This window comes from Mirounga angustirostris, unplaced genomic scaffold (genome assembly GCF_029215605.1).
Source record: "Mirounga angustirostris isolate CCGP_5_RB_7025 unplaced genomic scaffold, mMirAng1.0.hap1 SCAF_15, whole genome shotgun sequence".
Classification (NCBI taxonomy): domain Eukaryota; kingdom Metazoa; phylum Chordata; class Mammalia; order Carnivora; family Phocidae; genus Mirounga; species Mirounga angustirostris.
The window spans coordinates 80,708,065-80,735,272 of record NW_026991723.1 but is presented as its reverse complement, the minus strand read 5'-3'; the positions used below and the strand labels follow the sequence as shown (position 1 = coordinate 80,735,272).

Here is a 27,208-nt window from a genome sequence, read left to right as displayed (position 1 = left end):
GGGGGCTTGCCTTCATTGCTCCAGTGAGCAAGCAAGACTCCGGAGGGACAGGCAGACCTCTCAGCTGAGATGGCAGGTTCTACTTTACTTGAGACCACCCTTCCTTCCTTCTTTTTAAAAAGTTTGTTTTTATTTTTTTAAGACCTTATTTATTTATTTATTTATTTATTTATTTATTTATTTATTTGAGAAAGAGAGAGAGAGGGAGGGAGTGTGCATGAGTAGGGGGGCAGAGGGACAAGCAGACTCCCCGCTGAGCCCGGAGCCTAACACAGGCAGGATCCTAAGATCAAGACTTGAGCTGAAGTCAGACGCTTAACCGATTGAGCCATCCAGGAGCCCCAACAGGTTTTATTTTTTAAAAGTTTATTTTTATCACAACTTAAAGTCACCTATTTGTACCAATTGTTCCCTCTCAACCCCACTCAGTTTTCCCCAGGAGCAACCTATTCTATCGACCTCCTTTAGTTGATGCTTCTGGGCTTGCCCTCATATCTTAAATACCAAGCCCTTGTTGGTTCTTGTAGTTGGTGGTGGTGGTTCTGTGGGTATATTTTTTATTTTTTCCGGGGGGGGGGGGGTTGTTTGTTTTTTTTTTTTTTCCACTTCCAGATCTTATCTATCGGCTCCCCCTGGGGAAGACAAGGATTTAAGTCTCTTCCTCATTCTAAGGCTCCCTTCCCACCCTCCCTACTGTCCCACTAGAGGCACCCAGGCATTGTGTTAGAACAAATAATATTCCGAGTCAAGGAGGCCTGCTTTCCACCTCCATCAACTCCTCCCTCATCCCTCCCACCACTCTGTTGGACCCACTTCTCTGTTTCAAGTTCTCTTCCCATCCTCTCTCCCAACAGCCTAGTGCAATGAGAGGAAGTGAACTGGGGAGCTGGAGATCTGGTTTGACCCCCGCCTCCACTGTGTGTAAAGTACTTTATGCCTCAGTCTCCTCATCTACTAAATGGGTATAGTAGTTGCTGAGGATTAAATCAGTCTGTATGTATGAAAATGGCCTGGCCTACAACTAGGTAAATGGGTTACTGTCCCCATTCCCCCCAAGCTATGGTCACCTATCCCAGCTCCTCCTGGAGCCCAGCTTCTATCAAATCAGGCTGAAGTTTGCCTTGCACCACCCACAACTTCCTCCTACTTAAGGCAGTCTGTGGGTCAGATAAAGAGCTAAGGGAACACAAAGAGAAGGCAATTCAGACTGTAGGGATTGCAAGAAGGCTTTGTGATAGAAAGGACTTGTGACCTAGGCCTCAAAGGACAAGGAAGAGGGAGATTGAGAAAAAAAGACATTCTAAGAGAGGGGACAGCATGGGCAAAGGGCAAGCAAACACAGGCCACATCCAGTGGATAAGGAGGGGTCCAACCTAAAACACAGGGAGTAAGAAGAGATGAGATGGTGGCAGGAGTCACAGGGGCCCGTGTGCCCCGCTGGAGTCTGAACTTTATCCCGGGGTCTGTGGGGAGTCCTAGGGAGGTGCCTGAGGCCTGGGCCTGCAGAGTCTGCATTCAGAGCTCTTCCCTCTTGCTGGGGATTTGGAGGATTATAAAAACCCCAGAGTTCCCATATGCTCTTGCTGTAAGCATAAATCGGTTTCACCTCTCTGGATAGCAACTTAGCTCCCCAAATTCAAGAAAGACACAATGCAACAAAAGTTCCGCTTCCTTCAGTATTACTTACAGAGAAACACCAAAATATATGTACAAGGATTCACTGAAGCATCGTTTGAAGAAAACTGGAAAGGACCCAAATGTCCCGATTCAATAAATTACAGAGCCACCATAAAATGGACTACTTTGCAGCTGTGAAGAAAGAATGAGCTAGATCTGATTGTGCCTGGCATATAGTAGGGATGCAGGAAGTAAAGAGAAACCTTTAAGTGCAAAAGGCAAATTGTACAAGGACTATAGTATGGCTCCTCTCCTCTTTTTTTTTTTTTTTAAAGATTTTATTTATTTATTTGAGACAGAGAGAATGAGAGACAGAGAGCATGAGAGGGAGGAGGGTCAGAGGGAGAAGCAGACTCCCTGCCGAGCAGGGAGCCCGATGCAGGACTCGATCCCGGGACTCCAGAATCATGACCTGAGCCGAAGGCAGTCGCTTAACCAACTGAGCCACCCAGGCGCCCCATCTCCTCTCCTCTTTTTTTTTTTTTTTTTTTTAAGATTTTATTTATTTATTTGAGACAGAGAGAATGAGAGAGAGAGAAAGAGCACATGAGAGTGGGGAGGGTCAGAGGGAGAAGCAGGTTCCTTGCTGAGCAGGGAGCCCGATGCGGGACTCGATCCAGGGACTCCAGGATCATGACCTGAGCCGAAGGCAGTCGCTTAACCAACTGAGCCACCCAGGCGCCCCTCCTCTCCTCTTTTTAATAAGGGTTCCGTTTTTGCACACATCCTTAAAAAGTCAAGGAGGGTAAACACCAAACTGTCCAGGCAGTTTGCTTGAAAGGGACGAAGGGGGAGAGTTGTGGCTGCCCAAGGCTGGAGTGAGCGCCCAGATCCCTGTCATCAGCCTGAGAGGACACCCAAGGGTAATGAAAACATTCTAACAGTGGAAAATGGTGATGATTACACTCTGGAAAAATCTACCAAAAATCAGAGTACTGAACACTTACAGTGGGCGAATTGTTATGGTAGATAACTTACACCTAAATACTTGCCTGGAAATAAAATGAGCTGTAGGGTTTGAAACTATTTACAAGCATGCATCCATCCATTGTCATTGGGTTTTTTTTCCTTTTAAAAAGAAATAATACCATTAAAAATATACTTCAAGTGATGCCTGCTCATTAGACAGTTCAGAAAATACAAACAAAGAAGGAAGAAGAAATTTCCTCACCATCCCAGCCCCCAGAGTGAAAGTGAGTTGGCAGCTAGCCTAGCTGAGCAGTCCCTTCTGGAGCAGTGTGGCCCTGCCCTGGCCGGTTGGTGATTCACAGAAGACTGCTGCGGCTTTGGCCTTGGCCCCGGGGGTCACTGACCACCAGCCCAGGGTCCCCGGCCCCCAGGTTACTGACTACAAAGGCCCTGCAGCTTTGCCTGTCACATAGCTCTGGAGCCTGGGACCTGATGAAGAGACCCCAGCCCCTTCCCACCGCCCCCCCCCCCACTCCCGCCCGGGGGAGCCCACAGCCTGGAAATTCTTGCTACAGGGCAGTGATGTGTGGGCTCCGATGGGGCAACGTGGCCTTACGCTGCTCCCTGCCTGGGGGAGGATGTGTGAGTTCAAGACAGCAGGGGGATTTGGGTGCAAAAGAAAGACACCTAGGTAAAAAGGAAGAGGCTCAAGTGCTAGGCCTGCCTCTGCCACTGACTTCTTGGGTGACTTTGGACAAGTCCCTGTCCTCGTCTGAGCCTCAAGTCTCCATATGCCCCATGTACTGGGGCAGCATGCTCTCTTTTTTTTTTTTAAAGATTTTATTTATTTGACAGAGAGAGAGAGCACAAGCAGGGTGAGTGGCAGGCAGAGGCAGAGGGAGAAGCAGACTCCCTGCAGAGCAGGGGGAGCCTGACACGGGACTCGATCCCAGGACCCTGGGATCATGACCTGAGCCGAAGGCAGTCGCTTAACCGACTGAGCCACCCAGGCGCCCAGCATGCTCTGACTCTTAAGATGCATTCCCAGAAACTGGCTGTGCAACCATATCCAGAACCTATGTATCTGTGAGCTTCAGGGTTCCCATCTGAAAAACAAGGGCACTGGAGTGGGTCACCTCTACAGGGCCCTCTGATTCAGACAGTCCAGGGCCCAACCTGCAGAAGGAGAAACTACCATCACCAATGGCAGCATGCCACCTCACCTGTGGGTCCAGACATCTCTGGGAGAAGAGAGATAGGAAAGTGGCATGGCGGCGGGGGGGTCCAATACCGAGTCTCCTCACAGCGACCAGGGGAAACAGGCATTCAAGTCCCCATGTTACAGATGGGGACACAGACTCAGGGAGCTTCAGTCACTGGCTCAGGGCCACTCAGCTGGAAAGAGGCATTGCTGAGATTCAAACACAAGCCTCTAGTCCCCAAGCTCTGTCTGGGGGGATCAAGCAGGACCTCCTGCCACCATCCGGCCTGGGCAGGGAGCAACAGTGATGTTTCCAGATAAAGGGCTGCAGTCCCTAAACCAGTCAAGCCCAGGCCAAGCCTGGCAGCCAGGAGTCTCTGAGACAGCCAACCCCTGCCCCGCCCCCCCCCCCCCCCCCACCTCCCCAGGCTGGGGCAGGAGATCACAGGAAGGTCCTCTGGGCCTCCACATACCTGTGTGAGTACCCAGGGCAAAGGCATGTCCTAGGAAGACCCCCAGGCTGTGGCCACAGAGCAGAAGAGAGACCGAGGCCCCTGTACTCTGGGCCACTCATGGGCCTGGTTTCTTTGAGTTGGGGAGCCAGGCTGGCTCTGCCACCACCTGCCCTGTGAGCACATGCCCTAGTCCCTGTCCTCCTCTGGAACTCAGACATCCCCTTGACCCTCGATCTTGGCTGCTCCTGGCTCCTGCCCACTGCCCAGCATCTGCTAGGCAGCTTTTCAGTGTCTGCCACAGGAAGGGGCCCATGTCCCTCCCCTGCAGTTAGACCCCCTCATCCAGCTCTGGCCCTGCTCCCTCTCACTCTGTGACCTTAGGCTTGTCTTCATGTCTCTCTGGGTGTCCCAGGGCAGCTACCAGAGACTGGAGGAGGCGGCCGCACCTTCCGCCCCCAGCCACTATGTACAAAAGGCCCTTGGCTGGGCCTGGAAGACACCACGCTGTTCTTTTCTCTTCACCCCAAACACTGTTGCTCATTTCTCAGGCAGCCGGCCACTCACGGGAAGCCCTGTCTCTCGGAGCTTGTTTGCTTTCTGGCTCACTGCTGTCCTCTGGGTCCTCCTGGGAACACCCGCCCCTCCTGCCCTGGACCGTGCTAATATAATCAGTAAACAGAGAAGCCAGTTACGAAACCCAGCGAAACTGGACAGGGCCTCGGTGCAGTGTGGGGAGCCTGTGGACTTGAAAACACACGTGTTTCAGAACCTGGGAAACTCCACTCCTGGGATCAGGGCCTCAGTTTCCTTATCTCTCGAATGGGAGAATGATACCTATCTCACAGAGAAGGGAGGAGGGCCAAAGGCCCAACACACAGGAGGAGCTCTACAAAAGTCAGCACCCTTCTTCCTGAAACTGTCTCGTTTCTTTGCACAGAGGCCTTTGCTCAGCACGTACACACCCCACGAGAGGAACAGAGAAGGTTACGGATTCCACAGTGAGATCCTTGAGTTGAGGTGGGAGCTGTTTGACCTAGAGCAAGTTACCCTCCCTCTGAGCCTCAGGTCAGCCATCTGTGAACAGGGATAGTGAGGTCCAGTCAAAGGAGAGTTGGGAGCTCTGGACTGTTGGCGGGAGTTACCCAGAGGAGGATTTGTTAGCCGCAATGTTCATTAGTCCATCCTCTTTGTAGACGATGATACCAAGAATAAGAGCGTCATTTCTCGGAGTCACACAGCAAGTACCTGGCAGGGTACCCTTAGAACCCAGGTCTTGGGCTCCCAGATCAGAGCTGAGGCCTGAGCCCGTGATAGGACAGGGTCCCCTGGAAAAGCCAGCTGGACCTCCGCCTTGGCCCTGTCTACCCTGGGTGTGGACAGCTGTTGGGGAGATGGCCAGTAGAGCTTGGCTGACGCCACATCCAAGAGGCCAACTATCCCAGGGACTGAAGCCACTGGCCCTTTCCCAGTTTCCGGAGGCAACCCCACTTAGTGCTGAGAGCCAGGACAGGACATTGAGAGGGGGCCTGGCCCCACCACTTCCTGACCCCACCACTTCCTGACCCCATGCCCTGGAAGCAGCCAGATTTGGCCATGGCTAGGAGCCCAGCACCCTTCCTGCCAGGGTCCACTTTGTAGTCTGTCTCCCCTTCTCGGTGGGCGGGGGGGGGGGGGGGAGCTGGCCCTCGGAGGCTTGGCAGGCCAGCAGCTGGGGCTGTAAACAGTGACAAAAGCCGTGTCCTAGCCCCTCCAGCACCCCGCAACCCAGCAACAGGGGACACAGGGCACAAACACAAGTCAGCAGCAGGACAAAGAGGCCCAACTATAGGCAATGTAGCCGTGGGACCAGTAGAAGATGGGGACACAGTCTCCAGATGCAAACATCTGGGGAGGCAGGGGCTCTGATGCCCGAACCAGAGCCAGAATGAGCAGAAGCCATGGGAGGCAGCTCTCTGCTCCACAGAGGAAAGGCTTTCCAAGAAGGAAAAAAACAACGGGCATGATTGTGGCAAGAGCTCCTGCCAGGAAAATCTGGGTGTAAAGCCCTGACCTAGCACTCCCGAGCTGTGTGGCTTTCAGCGAGTCGCTTCTGCTCTCTGGGCCTCAATCTCCTCATCTGTAAAATGGGGATTGTAATACCTTCTTCCTAGGGTTGCTGTGAGAATTTAGTAAGGTAAAACACATGTGGGGCTTAGCAAAGTGTTCGGCATAGAGTACGCAACTATAAAGCAAGCTTTGGTTATTGTTTGCTGGGGGTTCAGTAAGTATCTCTGAGACTGAAGTTCCTTATGCATAAAACTGGGGTAAAACTACCTTTCTCAAAGGCAAGTGGAGGGGACTGAATGAGACCATAAATGTGAAGATCCTAGGACTATGGCTGGCATAAAATAAATGTTCAAAAATGCCACTTTCTTTCCCCCTCTTCTGGAGAGGTAATGAGCTGCTCAGTGGTGATCAGCCAAGAGGACTCAGGAGACGAGTGAACCAGCTCATCTCTAATGACCCTTTGGGCCCTGGGGCTCTAGGATTTCTGAAAGAAACAGGAAAGGCAAATAAGGTTTGTGCATTTGGCCAAAGTCCCTCCTGCCTGTCTGGGGATCAAGTTCATCCTTCAGGATTTACCAGGCATGTTAGAAGCTCCCTAGGCCAACAGTCATCATGGTGGGAACAATGACAACAGGACATCAGAAGACAGTGACATGTCCCTCCTGCTGGGGACTCTAAATGAAGCCCTTCTTGGTCCCTGAGCCTTGCACAGCCAACTATGGCCAACACCCCCGTGCTGGGCTCTGGCAAGAAGCTCGAGCCCATCCACCTGGGTATCAGTCTGCATGCTGCAGGCAGAACTCTGGAGAAACACAAAGGGGGCAGGTGTGGGACAGAGGAGAGATGACAGGGTCCAGGAGCAGGGGCCAAGCCCCCACGAGCTCAGGATACCAAGAATGACCAACAGGGTGAAGGATGCACAACCTTCTATCAAAGGGAACACAAGGCAATGTCCAGTGTGAGTTTGAACACAACTTAAATCCCTACTGCAAGGGGACTCGGGCAAGGGGCCTTTCTGCAATGCTTTAATTTCCTCCTCTAGAAAATGGGGTGACGATTCCTACCCTGTAGGGTGTCTTGGAGGATTGAAGGAGCCCCTGGCACTGTGCTTGGCATGCAGCAGGTACTCAATAGCCATAATATCCAAAGACAAACTCCCAGCATATATCTAGACCCTATACACATACAGCTCACTGATCCCCATATCTACCCTTGACCTCTATCTCTGTGTCCTTGCATGCAGAACAGGAGAGGGCTGGGGGGCCCAGCCAAGGCCCAGAGACCCAGAATGGTTGCTGGTGCCAGAGATGGGGAGGCATCTCAGGAGAGGGCCTCCAGCCAGCACCTAAAGAGCTTGCCCTGCCTTCCAGCCCCTCACAAGTTTCTTCTCATGACACCCTGCTCTCTTCTCTGGTCTGCCCCCACCACAAAGAACGAGGGCTCCGGAGTCACCATCTGATCCCAGTCCTATCACTCAGTACCTGGTGACCCTGAGAAAGTGACTCAACCTCTCTGAGCCTGTGTCCTTGGGTATAAAGTGGCCAGGTGATCTCATAGGCTTACCAAAACTTGATACTAGTAAAAGTCAGTTATGGAAAAACTCCAAAGCCTATGGCATAATTAGAGATTCTTTGCAATGTATCTCAAACTTTTACCCACAATAGAACTACCAGAGATTCAAAGATATTTTTTATTGTTACTAATCCTTTTAATTTTAATAGTTTTTTTCTAAAGTTCTTTTCCCTCTTAAACATAAACAGAGGTAGAATAGTGGAATGCTTTTGTTCCTTTCCCGGCTCAGAAAATAATCACAACCAGATGGAAGAATGAAACAAGATCCAGCACACCACAAAACTCAGTGCTTGGCCCAAGGTCGCGCTCTGAAACGGGGGCCGTCTTCTCTCCCTGGGGGTGTTCCCAGCTTCACCTCTGCCCAGGCACCTGCCCGGTGACCAGCATCCTCCTGCAGGTGTCCGGCCCTCTGGGGGCTTCCGGAACGCTCTGTGACACTGAGCCTAACCAGAGTCATTCCACCGGGACATTTTACAGAAGGGCTGAGGCCAGAGTGGAAGTCTCAACCCCCCACACTCCCTTCCCGCTTCACACTCACTTCCCATCTCCCACCTTCTCCCCGCCACACACACATCCCAGGACTGTCCTGATTCAGGGTCTCCATCTTTCCTCTGCAACCACTGCACCAGCTTTCCCACTGCCTTCGACTCTCCCATGATCCATAGAGATTGTATCATCACTTGTCAAGACCCTTCCATAGCCCCCAGTGCAGACTGAAAGTCAGGACCCCCAACCTGGCATTCAAGGCCCTCCTTGCTCTTTCAGCCTCGTTACCCACTGATAGCCCCAACAACACTCTCTGTGCCACCTAACCTTGCCTCATTACGTCACTCTTCTGCCTCCAGAAGAGCTGGGGGTCTAGCCTCAGCTCTGCCTCTGCCCCTGTGTGACCTTGGGCAAGCTCCTGCCTTTCTGAGCCTCAGTCTCCTCATCAGGCTACTGGGGCTCATGTGCAGACCAGACAAGATAAGGCCGTGTGCACCAGGTGCCAGAGGGCTCAGGAAACGCTAGCCTGGAGCCACTGCCTCCTCCAGGCACCCCGCACCCCCCCTCCATTCCTCCCGCAGCAGCTGGTGGCTATCTGCTTCTTAACCCCAGCAGCTGTGTGTGCTTTCTCCCCTAAGCCCCCAGGAATGCAGACGTGCTTGCAGCCAGCAGCGGCAGCCAGGGAGGGGAGCAGAAGACAGGAAGGCTTAGAGGAAAATTACCCGGCTCTGGCCCAGCCAATGGTGGCGCTCACAGCTCCCTCCCAGAGAAGGGATCTGGGGGCCTGGCAGGCTCTTTCTGAGCCATGGTCTTGGCCCCAAGCCTTGACCCCTGTCTGAGCTCATAGGGTAGTAGGCGGTACCCTGGGCCCCACTCGTCCAGGACACTCCCACTCTGGCATCGAAAGAGACAGGGAGGAGGAGGCAAAAAAAAAAAAAAAAAAAAAACCCACAAAAAACAGACAGGCCTTTGTGAGAGGAGAAAATTGGCACGCTGACATGGAAAGGGTCCTTCTGCAGCCCGGGAGCCTGTCCTGTTGCTGTATCTCAAGCCCCGTATCCTGGCTCCCATGTCCCAGCATCATATACCCCACGTTCTCTACGCCCCATACCAGGCCCGTGTTCCTCATGCCTTGTCCTGCATGTGTACCCTGATGCGTGGTGCGTGCACTGGGGCCCACATCCCTTAGACCGTACATCACGCCCCGTGTACATCTGTGTTTGATGCACTCTGTCGTACATACCATCTTTTGAAATACCAGGTCCTGTCCCTTGAAAGCGTGTGTCACAAACTGTGCCAGACAAACAGGGTCCCTCACTCCGTGCTGTGTTTCCAGTCTGCAGTGTAAGGATGAAGGAGGACAGATTCCCAGCCCTTCCAACTGTTACCTATGCAACCGGAGAGAAGTTACCTCCGCTCTTGGTGCCTCAGTATCTTTAGCTATGAAATAGAAATGATATTAACACTCACCGCATAAGAGTTGTGGGCATTAAAGGAGATCATGCATTTAAAATGCTTAGCCCAGTGCTCGGCACAGAGTCAATACAATGTTTGCTGACATTGTTACAAACACACCCAGGGACCTGTACTACCTCCTAAACTCCCTGCCAGGCTCCCACATCCCTGGCTCCCACTAGGCATCAGACCTTCCACCACATTAGTGAAATTCAAACAATAAGCTGCAAGAAGGATATGATTTTCCCCTCTGCTACGGAGGAGAAATCCAAAGCTCAGAGAGGGGCAATAATGTGCATGCGGTCACACAGCCAGAAGGAGTGAAGCTGGGAGGGGCACACAGGTCTGGGCACTTGAAGAGACAGAAAGTAGATTAGTGGTGGACCAGGGAGGGGTGGGTGTGGAGACTGCCAGCAAGCAGGCAAAGGCATCATTTAGGGAGGATTTGGGGTGATGGAAATATTCTCAAACTGGATTGTGGTAATGGTGGCATAATTCTGTAAATTTACTAAAAATCATTGAATTAATGAAAATAGGTGAATTATGCGTATGTAAATTACGTATAAATTTACTTTGACAACTTATGTACATTAGACTTCCAAAAAGCTGTGTTGTATTTTTCTTTTTTTTAAAGCCCATGCACTTCCCATGCACCATTCTGCCCAAGCATGCAGCGAGAAAAGTGACTCCCCGTGAGTTAGGAGGGATGGTCAAGCAGAGGCTTAGCAACCAACCACTCGGAGGCCCAGCCAGGAAGAGCCTTGCACTGTGAGATTCCCAAACACCTCTGCAGCCCAGGTGTGCAGCACCATCACCCAGGGAGCTCCAGAAAACCTGGATTCCCAGGCCCCACGCCCAGCCTCTGAATCTATAGGTCAGGGTTCGGCCCAGGCACCTGGGATTCTGAGGCTCAGCCTGGACTGGGAGCCCTCATCAAAGCTCAGCATCTCCTTTCACACTTGGGGAAACAGAGGCCAGGCAGGACTGGGGACGTATCAGACCTAGTGGATCAAGCAGTGGGAAAGCCAGGGCTGGAACTGGGGGCTCCCTTTCTTGTCCTTTCTCTCGTTTCCCTCCTCCTCCCTGGCCCTCTGCCTCCTGGTGACTCAGGGCTCTGAGTCATCCTGTGGCACCACAGAGGAAACTTCTCAGGAAAAACAATCCCCAAACAAAGCCTCCCCTGATCTGGGGAACAGAATAGGCCCGGGAGGCTAAGAGAGGGAGGGGAGAATATAGGCTGGAGGTGGAGGCCAGGACCCTAAGACCTGGTCTCTCCTATTGGCCACTGACTTGTGTGGGGCCCTAGAGATGGCATTTCTCTGCTCTGAGCCTCAGTTTCCCCACCTGTAAATAACACCTACTATTGCACATAGAGGCTTATTATGGACCACTCAACATGATAAGTATTTATAAGCTTTTTCTTGTTGATAATGCTTCCCCCAAACCCATGGCTAGCATCATGCCCATTTTACAGGCAGGGAAACTAAGGTTCAGAGGGGTTCACCCAAGGTTGCACAGTTACGAAGTGTAGAGCAGGGTCTGAATCTAGGCCTATGTAAGTCTGAGGTCTTCCTCTCATGCCTATACACCTTTAAAACATACCTACTGCATGCATCAAACATACGGTGGATGGCCACAGTAGGTGCTCAACTACAGATGCCCTTCCCCTTCCGCCTTTCCTCCCGACCCCGTAGGGAGCACACATGAACTCAGGGTAATCACTCAGCAGGGGCACAAGGCAGGGAGCACCCAGGGCCTAAAGAGCCATAGAGGAGGAAGATCTGAGCGGAGCCTAAAGAACGAAGGGAGGTTTTTCTCTGGGGAGCTGGGAACCGGGCAAGTCAGGAGGAGGGAACAGCAAAGGCAAAGGCTCAGAGGTGTGACCCACATAGAGCAATGCAAACACTGGAGAGGCGTGGCTGGGGAAGGGGTCTGACTGCCAAGAGTGCTGGCCTGGTCCCAGGCAGTAGGGAGAACAGGATCAGAGGTGGTTTGTGCTCTGCAGAGGGCCTGGCTGGCAGCTGACCTGGAAGAGTTGGACTCCCCCTGGAGCCCCTCCCCTGAGCAGGCTTCAGGGACCACCGCAGATCCCTTGCTACTCACCCGCGGGTCAGAATCTCCTCCAAGGGCCTCTTCCTCGGCCATAGCTGGGCTGGGCAGAGAGTAGGTGAGCCTCTCCTTCCCACATCAACCTAATCACACAGGCCTATAAATAGGACCCTGTGGCTTAGTCTGAAATAGCTTTGCCAGGCCCAAGTCCGCAGCTATCACATGGGCACACACGGTTCCGGAAATGGTCCTTGACACATTGGCACATTAAAAACCGAAACTTCCTCAGGAAACTATTGTTCGTGCTCTAATTGACTTTCTTAAACATGAAGCAGTGGGCTGGGGAGCAGAGCCCACCCAACTCCTGCTGATGACTGGAGGAGACGGGCCTTGTGAGCCCTTCTCTGCTTCGTACTCTCTGGGGACCCTGAGCAAGCCAATACCTCTTTCTGGGCCTCAATTTCCCCAAATGTAACGACGGTGGTTGCACGATTTTCTCAGGGCCTGTCTAGCCAGGATACTCCCTGGAAATGTCCGGGAGAGCTCCTAGCCCCCAAATGCTCATTCCATTGTTACCCCTCCCCCCATCAACTTGGGAATTTTTTTTTTATTTATCAGCATTTGAAAAGTGAGAGTTCCAAGTGGGAGAAATGAACAGGTCCGAGCCCTGCCACTGAAGGGCTGGGTGACCTTAGATGAGTCACTGTCTCTCTCTGGGCCCCAGATTGCTCAGCCACATGATAAAGGGGCTGGCGGGATGGTTACAGAGTTGAGGCCACAGAGGGCTCCCCAAGGGGCAGGTTAGAACACAACGGGGCTGTTACCAACTGACAGGGAAATAAACACAATCGAGCTGTCCACACCAGGCCCATGCTTAGGACTTTATTTCCCCATTGGTGATCCTCAGCAACCCTCTATCACCCCCATTTTCACAGGTGAGTAAACTGAGGCTGAGAGATTAAGGGATGTGACTAGCAAGTCAGGGCCAGAGTGACGTTTCAGGCTCAGACCATTGCCTCTGGTGCCCAGGATGTAACCGCACTTGGTACTGCACTGAAATGGTATTGGTGGCCCAGGAGTGCCGACCAACGGGGATATAACCCAATAAGGGCAGGGGACAGAAAGGGGAAGAGTATTTTACTGTGCGTGTGTGTGTGTGTGTGTGCGTGCGCACACAGGTGGGTGGGAGTGACCAGGCTTCACCCAGTGACACTCATTCTCTCCAACCAGTTGACCCTCCCATGTGCCCTCCTCTCCACCTCCCACCTGTTCTCAAATTGCATTGTGCTAATCACTCCTCAGCTCAAAGCCTGTCCATGGTTCCCTGGCACCCAGAGGACTGAGACCCAGCATCTCCGGCCACTCCCCACCTCAGCCCCACATTCCTGCTTTAGCCACACTGCTCACTAGTCCCTAAGCACAGCGGCTCCGGGTGGCCTTTGCACACGTGACTCCCTTGGCTGGGATGTCCCAGTGCCCCCTTAGCCCAGTGCTTGACGTAGAGTAGGAAAAGCCCTCCCTGGCTCCTGGAGACCCTGGCCCTCATCCCAGTGCACTCTGGGCCTCAGCCCCCACAAATCTTGATTTCCAAGGGTGGGGTGGGATCTAACTCACCTCCCCTCTGCAGTGCAGAAGCTCAGCAAGGGTTGGCCAGGTAAATGAAAAGATGCAAAGAGCAGAGAGAATGCTGAAAAGTGCACATTTCCCAGGACTGACCAATACCAAGCATGGAAGCCTCTACTGAGGCATAGCGTCAGGACACCACGCTGTGGCAGAGCCAAAAATTACACCCTCAGGACGGATCAGAGTCAGAGTGGGACCTGCGCTAGCTCTCTCAAGGGCTCCCCCTAATAAGGCAATCTGTGCAGGTCTCTCTCCTGCTTTAAAACTTGTGGTGCCCCAGTGGTTTAGGATAAAAATCCAAACTGACCAAGGCCCCAAGGGCCTGCATGCCTGGGGTGCTGCCTGGTCTCCAGGGCCTTCCATGGTCATGACCATGCTCCTCTCTTCCAGTTCCTCCCAGAGTCATGTTCCTCTCTTCCTGTTACTCAACGACTCCACATGCAACATCCTGCCTCGCAACCACATGTCCGTGCTGTTTCCTGAGCCTGGGGGCTCCCTTCCCTGCTCACGCAGCCACCTGCCGTCCCCTCTCCAGGTCTGGGCTTTCTCAGGGAGGCCTCAGTCCTGTGTCGGGTCAATATGCCGCCACGCCCACCCAACTCCACGTGCTCTTATAACCCTAGTCATCTCCTTCTCAGCATGGTCTGTCATGTGTATCATGGCTGAGTGCCATAAGCCCCAACACTGCACGGCCCATGAGGGATGGGAATATCTTGTTCTTTGCTGATGCTCCAACACTGGTTCCGGGCCCAGGTATCTGGTGATGCACACATGATTGAATGAATGAGCAGAGGAGCAAATGAACCTATATGTGTAATTCAAGACCAGAAGGTGGTGAGAATCCTAGTGAACGTTGGAGGCAGGAAGACAGGGTCCTAGGAAGATCAGAGAAGTGGCAGATCAACTGAGGGGGGGCAGCGTCCCAGGAGCAACAAGGGGAGCGCTTCCAGAAGGAAAGGGATCCAGTGCTGCAGCAGGTGGACGTGGAGACCTGAGGAAGTGCCACCGGATTTTGACAAGCAGGAGGTCCCTGGCACCCCCTGGTTGAACCCCAGTTCAGCAGAGGCGGGCTTGAGGCGGGGCGCACTGCAGGGGGGCAGCACTTGAAGGGGGTGGGGTAGCAAAGCTCATATTAACAGGTACTCAGCTGGGCTTGAGCCAGCCTGGCCCGGCAGGGTCTGCAGAAGTGGGGAAGACAGAAGACAGGTCCCTGTGTCCTTGCTGTCAAAAGCATTGGCAGAGTGTAACACTCTTTGGTGACAGATCACTTTGAGGCAATTCAGCTCTGGGAACTGTCAGGGCTCAGGCCCCGAAGCAGGAGTATCAGAACAAAGACTGGCCCCAGCTCCCTCCCTTCTGGGCAGCATCAGGGCTGGCCCTTTGGCTACAGAACCCTTAGGGCGCAGCTGAAGTGGGCCAAGTCACATCTCTATGCCTAGCCAGCCTTCTAGGAATCCCTGGGTTTGTAGACAAAACATTCCGGAGACCATCAGAAGGCCCCTGCATCTAAGCTCTGGGAAGAGGAACAGCTCCAAGGAGTGTCACCACCCGAAAGCTAGCTGGGCCACAGCAGATGAGTAAACCCTGGAGTCATTCGGCCCTTTCTCCTTTTGGCCCCCAAGGGTGATGTCATGAGCTGGAGGGGTGCTTTCCAGGCTCTCCGCACAGTTGCTATTAGAAATTCACTTCTGTTCTGGCACTGGAGGCCAGGTTTTTCCCCTGGTAGGGATCCTTCCCACTTTGCAGCTCACAAAGCTCTTGAGCATCTACAAGCTCGTACGGTCCTCACGACAACCTTTTCAGGTGGGTGGGTGGGAGACCAATACACCCATTTTATAGGCGGAGAAACTGAGGCCTAAGCTGGGTCATGAAGTGGGTCCCTTGCTTCCAGCCCAGAGCGCTGCATGCCCACCCACTGCGTGTCAGCCTCCTACAGGAGGTCACCTGTGAATCAGATAGTCATGTTGGCCCCATCCTGCCTGTTGTCCCAGGTGGGTATGACTCATTCGCCTGCCCTGTGACTCACACAGCTTGGGTACTCTTCCTATGGTCAACAAGCCTGGAGACTTGGCAGCCAGGGCCCAGCTTTTTCTCACCTCTCCAAAGCCTCCGGGAAGAATTCCTGGACCTCCAGGGAATCCACCCTCTTACAGAAGCGCTAACAGAGGCCTTGAGAAGGAAAGCAACTTTCCTTCAGCCACACAGTGAGAACATAGCACAGCGAGGATAGGGGCCCAGGCACCCTGGCACCCAGCCCAGCCCTTGTGTCTGCCCCACAGGATCACCCTTGCCCGGCCTCCCTCACAAGGGAGAGCGAGGAACAAATGAGGCAATGGGCAGAAACACACTCTGGGCTTTACTAGAGAAACCTCAGGGACTCCCTTTGAATCCACGGTAGTGACCAGAAGCTGTTTCCACTGTCCCTTCCAGACTCCCCTGGGCAGCCAGAGCTGGGTTTAGGAGGATGCAGGGGTGTCTGCTCTGCTCCACCTACCTTGCAGGGCTGTGAGGGGGAAAGAGGACTGCTCCGTGAAGAGGTGCTGGGACCACGGCAGAGGCACGGTACAAGGGGGTTATCAGCACCACCTGTAAATAAAGGGCCAAGAATCTCAACATCAGGCACTCAAGATCATCTGGTCAAAATCCCCATTTGATACTTCCATTCCATTCATCCCCAGCACCCACCACCACAGTCACATGGCCTCTACTTGCACACTTGAAGCAATGGGGCACTCACTTCCTGCCAAGGCTGTAAGATCTTCTGTTGAAGAGTTTAGCTGGTTGAAAGAACTGTCCTCAGGATGGGCTAAAATCTCTCTCCCTATGCTTTACACCTGCTGGTTCTTGCTCTATCTGCTCAGATCACCCAGAATAGGTCTGTCACCCTGTTTCCCGATGGCTCCTTAGAGACAAAGACAGTGATCTTGGGCCCCTCAAGTCTTCTACAAGTTGTATACCCTCTTTCCTCCAGCTTTTCCTGAGACCAGACCAGGTGTCTGGTTCCCTCCCTCACCCCCTTCCCTGATCAGCTCTAAATGAACCTTGTCCCTACTGACGGCACAAGACCCAAAATTTGACATTCAGGCGAGCTCTATCCAGGGCAGGACAAGCAGAACTCTCACCTCCATCATTCTATATATCATGCCTCTATTAATCCAACCTAAAATCCCATTTGCATGTAAGGCAACCCCAGGGCATGTCTGAATTCAGCTTATGGTCAACTTCAGAGCTATGGTTCAGTATTCTGGAGTTAGACGAAATGACCCTTCATTTAACTAACTGCATAACTTGATCAGGTTACTTTACCCTGAGTCTCAGATTCCTTCTCTGTAAAAGGATTATGTTAGAACTTATTCCATAGGCTATTATAAGGATTAAATGAGATAAGATATGTCAAGGGTTTTGAACAGCATATATGTTTACTCTGACTGTTAATTAAATCTCTAAACCTTTTTCTAGAAATTATGTTTTTCTCATTCTGTACTTGTGCAGTTTGGGGACCCAAGCTGTTTACATGCTGTATCTCCACTTCTATGCCTAAGCCTTGCTCTACCGTTGTAAGACCCTATTATTGTTATCCGGCAACAGGTCTTTCTCTCCCATCAGGCTGTGAGTCCTGCCAGTCTGCTTTGCCTCTGAAATTCTGGTCCAGGCCCATGAGCTGGCAAACAGCAGGACCAGTGGATTTATATGCTAGAGAAGTGAAAGAAGGACCAGCCAACATTGGCCCCACAGTGAATTGTGCATCCCAGCCCTTTGGCCCCCTGCCTTTCAGGGCCAAACTGGATCTTCACCCTTCCTCATTCCCCAGAGCTCTAGTCATCCACATTCAGGGGGCAGCTAAGCAAGCTGGTTCCTGCCTACATTGGAAAATTTCTCTGCCCAAACCAGCTTCTCCAAGCCAAGGAGAGAGTCCAAGATCCTAAATACAGTGGGGCCCTACAGGCTGCAGGGATTAAGACACCAGTGAGCCCTGTTCTCAGCTGACAGTCAATGGCCTAGGCCTTCCCGGTGTATTTCTGCATTGTGAGTGGCATACATAGCAAAGCAGGGGATCTGAAAAAGAGGCTGACTGCTTATCTGGCACTGATGTCCATCCCAGCTCTGTGGGCCTTCCTCAGAGAGTTCCACCTGGAACTTCCTGGTTCCAAGGATAGATCAAAGCAGACTTGGGTTGTATTGTGTTCCTACAAGTGACTAATGACCTCTCACTTTCTGTTAACTCTGTTTGAGGACAAGCCTTTGAAATCCAGCCCGCTTTTCCTCTACACACCTCCAAATCATCCCTTCATCCTCACTGGTGGTGCTACATTTCTTCCCAAATGTAATCTGTTCCTCCCCTGATGTTCCCCATCTCAGCAACAGCACCACCAGCCACCATCCACAGCCTGGGCCAGACCAGACACCAGGGCACCACCCTCCTCAACCTCCCCTGCTCTATCACTCAGGCCTCCAACACCACCTCCCCCTGCCATGCCCTGCCCTGCCCTGCTGGTTCTGCTCAAATGCATCTTCTTGTCTCCACCCTCACTGTCAACATCCAGGTTCAGGTACCATCACCTGTCATCTGGGTGACTGCAGTGGTCCCCCCACCTCCTCTCTCCCCTACAGTGCAAGCCCAAACCATGTCACTCCTCTGCTCAGACTCCACCATGGTTCCCCTAGAGCCCCAGAGATAAAGTCCAAGAACCTCAGTGAACTTTTCAGTATCCTTCATGATCTGCTGCTGCCTGCCCCATGAGCTTCAGCCTCTTCAGTTCCTGTCTTCCACCCACACCCCTCCAAGCTCCAGCTGGGGCGAAGCTGCACTCTCTGCCCTCTGAGTCCACATGTAATCTTCACAGAATCTCCTCTGTTCCAGAACTGTCTTCCATCCCTATTCTTCATTTCTCCTTCCACTCATGATCAAGCCCAGTTTCCTCCAGGAAGTTTGCTTTAACCTCTCCTCCCCCGTGAGGGTGAGCTCCTCTGGGCTCCCCCAGGCCTCTAGTCTTCCCTGTTATCCTGGATTATGGTCCGTTTCCCGGTTAGCCTCCCTCATTAGACTAAGATCTGTTCCCATGGATCCCAGAGCCTAGCCTAGGGCTGGGGCCACCACAGCTCAAGATTCACCAAAGGAAGAAGCTAGGAAATCACACGCATGCACACATGCATAGACACATGCATATATGTATATGAGTAAATATATACTCATGCACGTGTACATTTACAGACAGCTAAGAGCGCAGGTGCTGCCACCTATGGGCAAAAAGAGCATTACACTCTTCCCCAGGCTCTGGATGGGAGGAGCCCCAGAGACGCAAAGCATTAACTCCAGCTAACACGGAGTTGGTCTGTTCCCCATTCTGGACCTTAAGGCTGCAACAACTTAAAAACAAGATCCACAAACCACTCACTCTAGTCCACCGCCCACATGCTCCAGAGGGAGTCATAAAGAGAGATGTTTCCTTCCAGCACTCACCATCCCTGTCTGGGGCCTGCGGAGCGCCTGTTTACTGAATTATATCTTAGAGACGGGGAGAAGGCACAGTCTGTTAGTGCTGCCCACCAGTGGAGGGGCAGGCCTTTGGGTAGAGAGCTCTCTGTTAGTGACACTGTGCAAGTCACCAGGAACCCCATATGTCTAGGTGGCTGAAGAGGAGCTTTCTGCCCTTTGGGGTGGGGTGGGGGGAGGCCCCAAGCCGGAGGTGTTTTTCTCCTAAAAGACTGTTCCCAGCATAATGGGAGGACTTTCAGATTTGGTCGGAGAAACATGATCTCTGCCTCGCAATCCCTGAAGGGTTCAAATAGCCACCCCAAATGACAACCCTGCTTTTCTGAACACCTACCAAGTATTAAACTCTTGACATACATCATGTCTCATCCTCATGATACTCTGCCAGGCAGATATCATGGTTCCTGTTTTGTGAAGGAAGATATAAGCTCAGAGAGGTGAAGTAATGTGCTCAGTCACACAACTAAGATGTCTACACAGTTCCCACCAAGGCAGGCTGCCTCGCTGACTTCTTGGTCTCGCTAAGTTTCAGGCATTAAGGCTAGGTCTCTTGCATAGAGAAAAACACAAAGCTTTGGTTACTCTAGATCAGGGGTTAGCAAATTTTACTGTAAAGGGCCAGTTAGTAAATATGTTAGGCTTTGCAGGCCCCATACCTTGTCTGCTGCATATTCTTTCTTGTTTGGTTTTAGGTTTGGGTTTTTTTTTTTGTTTTTTTTTAACAACCTTTTAAAACAATGTAAAAACCATTCTTAGCTCAAAGGCATACAATCACAGGCCTAGGCCTCCCCAGAACTGTAGTTTGCAGCCTACAGACTTGAGAGAAGAATGTCTATAATCTTAAGTATAAAAACTTCTGGTGGAAATAGTTAAGATGAATGCTAGGTCCTTCAGCTATGTTTCTCCTGCTTCAGATAGCTTCCTGCTGAGTCGCTCTCTCCTAAAGAAGGGCTCTACCTTGCTCTGCAATTAGGCAGCAAAATATTTCAAGGGCTGTTCAAATTCTAGAAACTCAGCTGTGGACTAAACAGTTTGACTCCACATAGAGAACAAAAGCGAGAGGCAAATTCGATGTGTAGAAAGAACCTCTACCACAAGACATTAAGAGATCTAGGCTCTGGTCTGGGCCCTGAACAAGGGATTTAGAATCTTACTATGCAAAGTGTGGTCCCTGGACCAGCAACTTCTGCATTACCTGAGATCTCATTAGAAATGCAGAGCCTCAGGCCCCACCCCAGACCTAGTGAACCAGAATCTGAATTTTCACAAAATGTCTGAGTGATTCATGTTCACGATAAGTTTGAGATCTGCCAAAACATCTTTCATGTCCAACTGCAATATTGTTACCACAACCCTTTCCCTGAGGAAAGAAAGGGTTTAAAGACATCTTTCTTTATGTCATAGTATTTATTAAGTCTCTGATCTATCATCCGCAGTAGGCACCCCGTTTTGGATGCACAATCAACAGACCAAGACCTGCCATTGGATCTTGAAATCAAATCTTTGGCAGAAAAGTAGAAGGAAGAGAACCAGAGAAGGTGCCACTCCCCCTTTCACAGTTGCGGGGGGGAGATCAGGCATGACTTTCCCAAGACTATGCTGCCAAGGAAAACAAGGGGCCTGACCAATGCTTCATTTTCCCAGGCCTTGGGTTTAATAACTGAACTCATTTTGGTTTAGATTAGAACTTTCGAAATCTCACAAGTGGTGGAGTAGCAACCAAGGGGCTCGCTGTGTGCTTTACAATAATTAATTGCTGTCTCTGGGCCTAAGTATCCCTGGTCATGAAGTAAGGGGCGGGGCCAGGCAATTCCCAAGGTCTAACTGTAAAAGCTGGAATCTGGAAGAACAATTTTGAGGCAAAAAGGCAGTCAGGAGAGGAGCCTTCTGCTGATGGTCACCACAGTCCCACCAAAGTCTCAGGGCTGATAACACAAAGTCAAGCCCATCATCCTAAGCGTGGAGGCAGAGCAGTGACCTGGTTTAAGCTCAAGGTCTTACCGCAAGTCCCAAGGAGAAACTGGAAATGAGAACAGGCTTCTCTCTCTGCTTCCTCAGCTTGGGACCATAATCGTTATCCTTACTGATGCTGAACTGTGCAAATGTATTTGCTAAATAAAAGAATGAAGTACGATGTTTTGGGGGAAATGGTCCCTGAGCCTTCTAGTAAGACAGCTAGAACTTTGATAACCAGCTTTTGACGCTCCACCAAGAAGGCTGCCACCCTCAAAAATGGCTGCCGGGAATAAGAACTGCTGGGGCCTTCTAGGCAGCAATTTGATAAAATGCAGCAAAGGTTGTAAAATGCATAATTTGACCCAGTAACTCCATTTCTTGGGCTCTCTTTTAGGAAATAGTGAAAGAAGACTAACTTATACACTAGGATGTTCATTGCAGCATTGTTGATAAGCAGCCAAAATGCCTGATAATAAAGGAAAGTGAACCATGGTATATTCCCACTTAGATACAACAAGAGAGGGATGAAAAAGCAGGTTGGCATATATCATTTTCATAATAAAAAAATAAAACTTGGTTTTGTTTTTTTTTACAAATAAAATGCATTATTTCATTTCTTTAATCCCCCAGACTATCAGAATGAAAGATTTTAAATAGAAACAGACACGCATTTATCTACTTAGGTAGAGAATACTTCTCAAATTCTTCTAAAATTAAATTCACAGTCCATAATAACATGAGAAAATATTTATGTCATCATGTTGAAAAAAAAAGTCAGAATAGAAAAATTATAAATGTGGTATGACCACAATTATATAGGGGTAAAAAAAAATGTGCTGCAGATATCAGGAAGGAAATGCCTCCAAATGTTAGCAGTGATTATCTCCCATTGGCAGAATTATGGACAGTTCTTATTTTTTTATTTGCTGAATTTCCTTATCATAAGCATTCATTATAGCTAGAAAAGGAAGCGGGGGGAAGTCCTTGGAGGAAAGGAGGAAAAAGCACCCCATTTCCCATGAGTATACCACCCATACCACTTTGCTACTCCCCAAAAATTAATTAGTATTTACTGTGTCCACTGAGGGCCCAGCCTCGCCATATTGCTTACACAAAGGAGATTAAGGGCCAGGCCCCACCCTGAAGGCTCATATATACCATCTATCTTTTGCTTGGCAAATAAGCCAGACCCACATGATATCCTTGTTGAGGTTGGAACGTAATAACACTATTTGTTTAATCAGTTTAGCAAGATAAATGAAACTACTCCCACTGGTGTGGCTCCTTCACTGAGTTCCCTGAGATTCTATGGCTGAAACCATTTCTGGAGCCCCCTGGGGAAGAGCAGGTTTCAGGGATCCTGTTATCCCTTAGTCTAAGCATTGAATGCAAGAGGTACAAGAAGTTCCCTCTGAAGCAGAACAAGCAAGGCCCGGCTAGGGACTAGGACAGGGAGCCAGGAAGGAACCTAAATGGCCGCGAGTCCCCTTGGGAGCTCACATCTCCAGACTTGACCTTCCGCATCGACAAATTAGGGCCCATCACGACAACCTCAGGGCTATTGGGAGGCTCAAAGAAAAGAAGGTAAATCATTTCATCTCTCTAGGCTGAGCCTCAGTTTCCCTGTCTGTGAAATGGAGTCAATATCTCCTCCCTCACAGGGCTATGAAAAGACCAAATAAGATGGTGAACACACACAGCAAGCATGCTCCCTATGGTGGCCCGGATTCTTACTGCTTGTAGAACAGGGAATAAGATACATAAATGAATCTTGGGCCTCAACTTCCTTATCTGCACTATGGGGCAAACAATTCAGGCATGAAGACCAAAGTCATGAACAGCAGCTGCATCTCCAGCTGGTGCTGGTGCAGGTTAAACATAATGACTGCTGTGGGCTCACTTTGAGGTCCACGTTCATGCGCTGAGCACAAAGCCCTCTGACTCAGAGACCATCAGACCCAGGAAAGCCTGATATTATCATGCCCACCCCTGTAGTGCAGGGTGCGCCCTGAGACCCAGAGAAAGACACACATTAGCACAAGTCACCCAGTACTTTGTCAGTGGCAAAACCAGGACCCAAGTCCAGGCCTTCTGCTGCCCAGCCTTGCCCACCGCACCTACTGCTTTTCTCTGCTCTGCCCTCAAATTGCTGATGTGGTCCCAGGCCAGGGCAGGGGAGAGCAAGCATATGGTGGGGGAGTGTAGGGGGGAGGGGGGCAGGGAGGGCGAAGCGGGCGAGCAGCAGGAACCCAGCCTGCCTGTGGGCTACAAACTCACAAACCACATCAGGCTGAAATATGACACACGCTCACTCGGTTGAAAGGGAGGAGACAGTTTTATTTAACATACCCTGGCTGCCTAAACACTGCTCTCTCCCTTTCCCTCCCCCGAAAAATGCATACCTCCCAGGACCTGCTTTTCCCTGCTTCTGCCAAAGGGCGGGGAGATGGTCCTGGCTGGGACCCCAACTCACGGAGGGACCTAGGGCAAGGGATCTTGTGTTCTCTCAGCCTTGATTCCCTGAAACAGAGGGGAGACTGACCTACACTTTGGAGTCCTGTTGATAGTATAGGATGAGTTTCCCAGCGGTGCTCCTGGGAGGCCCTTCAGACCTCTGCTGCAGAGCTGAGCTCCTCAAGCTGTGCACACAGCCACTGTGAAAACCCCAGCAGTTCTCATCACGTCAGGACTACAAGGAAACTTCAGGATAACATTTAGTGAAGGGATTAAGAGTCAGGGCTCTGTAGTCAGAATTCCAGAAGCCGGGTGCCATCATCTTATAACGACAAAACCGGAGGCACGTTATTTAGACTCGGTACCTCATCTGGAAAAGGGGAAATAGTAGTGCCTACCTCAGAGGAACACTGGTAAGGAATCAAGGAAATAATTAATGTCCCTGTGGTTGATACACTAAAAGGCAGCTTTTTGTTATAATCAGGCCAGCCAACATCACCCCCATTTCACAGATGAGGAAACTGAGGCCCAGAGAGCCAGGACTTGCCAAAGGTCACTCAGAAGAATGAAGGCTGCAGCTCCGCTCCCAAATCAGTGCTTCTAATTCCTTTCAGTCCTGTGGTTTCTAATAAGTAAATATATACACTCAGAGGCTGTAGATACAGACTGTAAAGTTTGCTTGAAGAAAACCAGAGATCAATGCCTCAGCAAAGGACTACAGATCATGCAGAGATCATCTCAATGACCTACCTGGCAAATTCTTCTTTTTTTTTTTAAGGAGTCCAACACGGGGCTTGAACTCATGACCCTGAGATCAAGACCTGAGCTGAAATCAAGACCTGAGCTGAGATCAAGAGTCAGACACTTAACTGACTGAGCCACCCAGGCGTCCCTGCCTGGCAACTTCTCAAGAAAGACCCAAACTCCCCCCAGGAGTAGGAAGAAAGTGACCTATGGCACTGGATGGCTGAGAAGTGTAAGGCATCCAATCAACAACTCTTGCTCATCATAGCTTGATAAAGTGCACACAAGGCTGCTAACAATGGCTACCTCTGGGGAAAGAAGGAGGTCTGGAGGGATGAAGTTTACACTATACTCTTCTCTACGTTAGACTCTTTAGCAATATTTTTTCCCACTTTAAAAAAAAAAACAAAAACCCCTGCAAAACTCGAAATAATTTAGCGGCCTTATCCAGTAGCTATCAGCCTGCTGTTTGCTTTTCGATGAAATTTATAGCAGGTTCTAAGACCTTTGGCTGGGCTTCCCGAATCTGCAACTCTGATCCATCCTGGTAGCCACTGCTCTGGTTCAGACCTGCACTCTCTTTAACTTGGACCATGTAACACCCTCCTCCTGGTCCCCCTGCCTCCAGTTTGCCCCTTCTGATGCATCCCCTACATCAACCACCAGATCAGTGAGAGTTTTTATCGCTGTTCTGCTCAAAACCTTTCTCAGCTTCTCACTGCCTTCAGGATAAAGTCCAAACCCTTAGTTTACAATCTGTATTTACAGTCTCAACTCCCACAACTGCACCGTTCCCTCATGGCCATTCTAGCCATGGACTGCTCAAGAAACCTCAGTACCTTTGTACAAACTGTTTATGTTTCTTAAAATGTCTTTTCCCTCAACTCCGTTAACTGCTGGGAACCTATTACTTATTTTTGAGCCTGGGTTGCCCTTACAGATTTAGTCACCCCTTTATGAGTTGAAATAACTCTCAGTATCGAATGATTGTTTCAATCACTATGGATGGGAAGTATCTTGAGGACAGAGAGCTTTGTCCTCCTGGAGGCTTTTGGGCCCTCACAGGGCAAGGCACAGAACACAGGCCCAGGCAAGTGTTGAATCAAGGAAGGAGGGAAGGAAGGAAATGTCATGAGGGACAAATCCTACAGCCTCCCCACTCACCCCCAGCTGCCTGCTTTCCTAGGTTCATATTAGTCTGTAACAAAAAAAGACTATGGAAAATTCTGGAGTAAAGTTTCCTTCCTTGATTCACAAGGAAACCTTCTTTGCTGCTGTCTAACTCCCCCCCCCCCCCCCCGGGTGCCAACCCAAGCTCTCTGGCTGTTTACAATTTCCCTGGCATTTATAAATAGCAAGGCCTCAGAAAGGAAAATGGAATTTCAAAGGAGCTGGATGCTGCCTGACCTCCCATCCCATCCTTCCTCCTCTGCTCCAAGCCCCTTCCCCTTCACATCCCCAAGAAACACCAAACAGCACCCCCAAGTGTGTGGGAGGGGAGGGGCAGGGATGTCTCAATGAATGGAACACTCAAGAAAGAGTAAAAAGCCCCACCAGCTAGAAGGACTCGGCCAAAGGCCAACTGGAACTGGGTCCCAGCCCTGCCCCTTTGTCACAGTGTGACTGTGAGCCCATCACAAGCTCTCGGGGCCCAGCTGTTCTCTCAGCTGTGGAATGGGGTTGCGGTGAGACTCCAGCAGGCCATGGTCACTGTAAAGTGCGCTGGTCAGAAATGTGGTCCTGGAAGAACGGGCCGTGCAGGATTAAGTCTTTGAGAAGTGTCTAGGAGCTGAACTAAAGCAGAGGCTCCTCCCCAGAGGCCCCGCCTTCCACAAAGCCCGGGTTACCCCCCAGGACAGCCCTGAATGCCTTTGGCTCCTCAGAGTTCTGGGTGTTTTAAAGATACCCTCTCTGCTCTGTGGAAGGTGTAAGGGCGGGATAAAAGGTGTATGTCTGGGCAGATAAAGGGCTGCAAAAGAAGCCAATGTCCCCTGCCCACCCAAAGGCGCCCCCGCCTTCCAAAAACGTGGGCTTACCCTTGGCCACCGCCCAGAGCAGCCGGCCTGCACTAGACCAGGGGGGACACTGCTGTGACCAGGTCCGGGCGGTGATTAGCCCCCAGAAGAGATAGGGGCCCAAGGAGAAAGGGAGACAACAATCACTGTTGTCAACTGGAAAGAAGTTTCCGTGTGAGTCAGAGAAAAGAACGTACACTGCAGGGCCAAGGAGGAGAAGGCACCTTCAGGTAACAAATGCAAGCAGATTTCAGACGAGTACAAGGAAGAAGTTTCTAACAGTCCTGGGCCCAAAAAAGGGAAGGAGGTGGAGGGCTCCTCATCGCCCGCGGAGAGCAGGCAAAGGCATTATTACCTTGGAGTCAAGGATCCGCTGAGCAGACTCCCCGGCGGAGCCACCGCCCAAACCGCGGACGCGCGGCTACCTGCAAGCCCGGGTGGGATACACCGAGTGCCGGGGTGACTCCGAACCCAGTTCCCCCACCCGCGGGGGCGGGGTCAAGGTTAGCTCAGGTGCTTGCAGCCCAGCCTAGCGGGGCCTATAGGTGGAGGCCCGGCCCCCTTCCTCCCCGGCCCTAGCCCCCCAGTCCAACCCTTCTTGGTCCCCTGGAAGACCAGCAAGGTGAGGGAGGAAGCCCTTCTCCAGCGATTCCCCGCTGCCGGAACGAGCTCCAGACGCGGGCTAGCTCGGACCGGGAGGGGAGGGAGAAGAAGGACCCAGATCCCCGGGATCCCCAAGATGTCCGGGGCCGTGGCCGTCCCCCACCCCTACCTGCGGCTGAGGCGCTGCGGACGGCTGCTGCTGGGTCCAGCGGCGCTCAGCTGGTTCCGGGCGGCTGGGCGGGGGCTTGGCGGTCGTTCGGCCGCGGTGGGCAGGGCGCGGGAGGGAGCCGCCCTTGGGGCGGGGCGGCCGGGCCGAGAAGCAGGGCGGGGGGAGGAGCGCCGGCCCCTGCCCGCAGGCAGCTGGGAGGATGGCCATTCCGGCTCCAGGCGGGCAATCGTCGAGCGCACTCTGTGTCACTTTAGCAGACCCCTCGCTACCTCCTCGCAAGGAAGGCATCCGGCCCCTCCT

The 27,208-nt window shown here is 51.4% G+C and overlaps 1 protein-coding gene across 2 annotated transcripts; it reads right to left on the bottom strand.

Moving 5' to 3' along the window:
* Positions 1-145: 145 nt before the first annotated feature.
* LOC135362715 (nuclear envelope pore membrane protein POM 121C-like) lies at positions 146-27,208 on the bottom strand. Of its 2 annotated transcripts, none has more exons than XR_010407716.1 (4): positions 26,909-27,199; positions 15,968-16,059; positions 9,590-9,786; positions 146-2,745 (listed from the first exon to the last, which is right to left on the bottom strand). XR_010407716.1 is itself a non-coding variant. In XM_064579468.1 (4 exons), the coding sequence occupies exons 1-4, from the start codon at positions 27,194-27,196 to the stop codon at positions 2,701-2,703; spliced, it is 519 nt and encodes a 172-aa protein (XP_064435538.1). In that variant the 5' UTR covers positions 27,197-27,208; the 3' UTR covers positions 146-2,700. The 2 variants fall into 2 exon arrangements, 1 of the variants encoding a protein (XP_064435538.1); XM_064579468.1 differs by having other exon boundaries at positions 9,590-9,683; positions 26,909-27,208.

Coding starts and splice junctions, on each gene's coding strand:
- LOC135362715 (XM_064579468.1), bottom strand. CDS start 27,196: ATGCCTTCCTTGCGAGGAGGTAGCGAGGGGTCTGCTAAAGTGACACAG. Junction 9,684..15,967: donor CCCCCTCACAGCCCTGCAAG/GTAGGTGGAGCA, acceptor CTTACACTGCAG/ACTGGAAACACAGCACGGAG. Junction 2,746..9,589: donor ACCTGGTATTTCAAAAGATG/GTATGTACGACA, acceptor TCTTTTTAAAAG/GAAAAAAAACCCAATGACAA.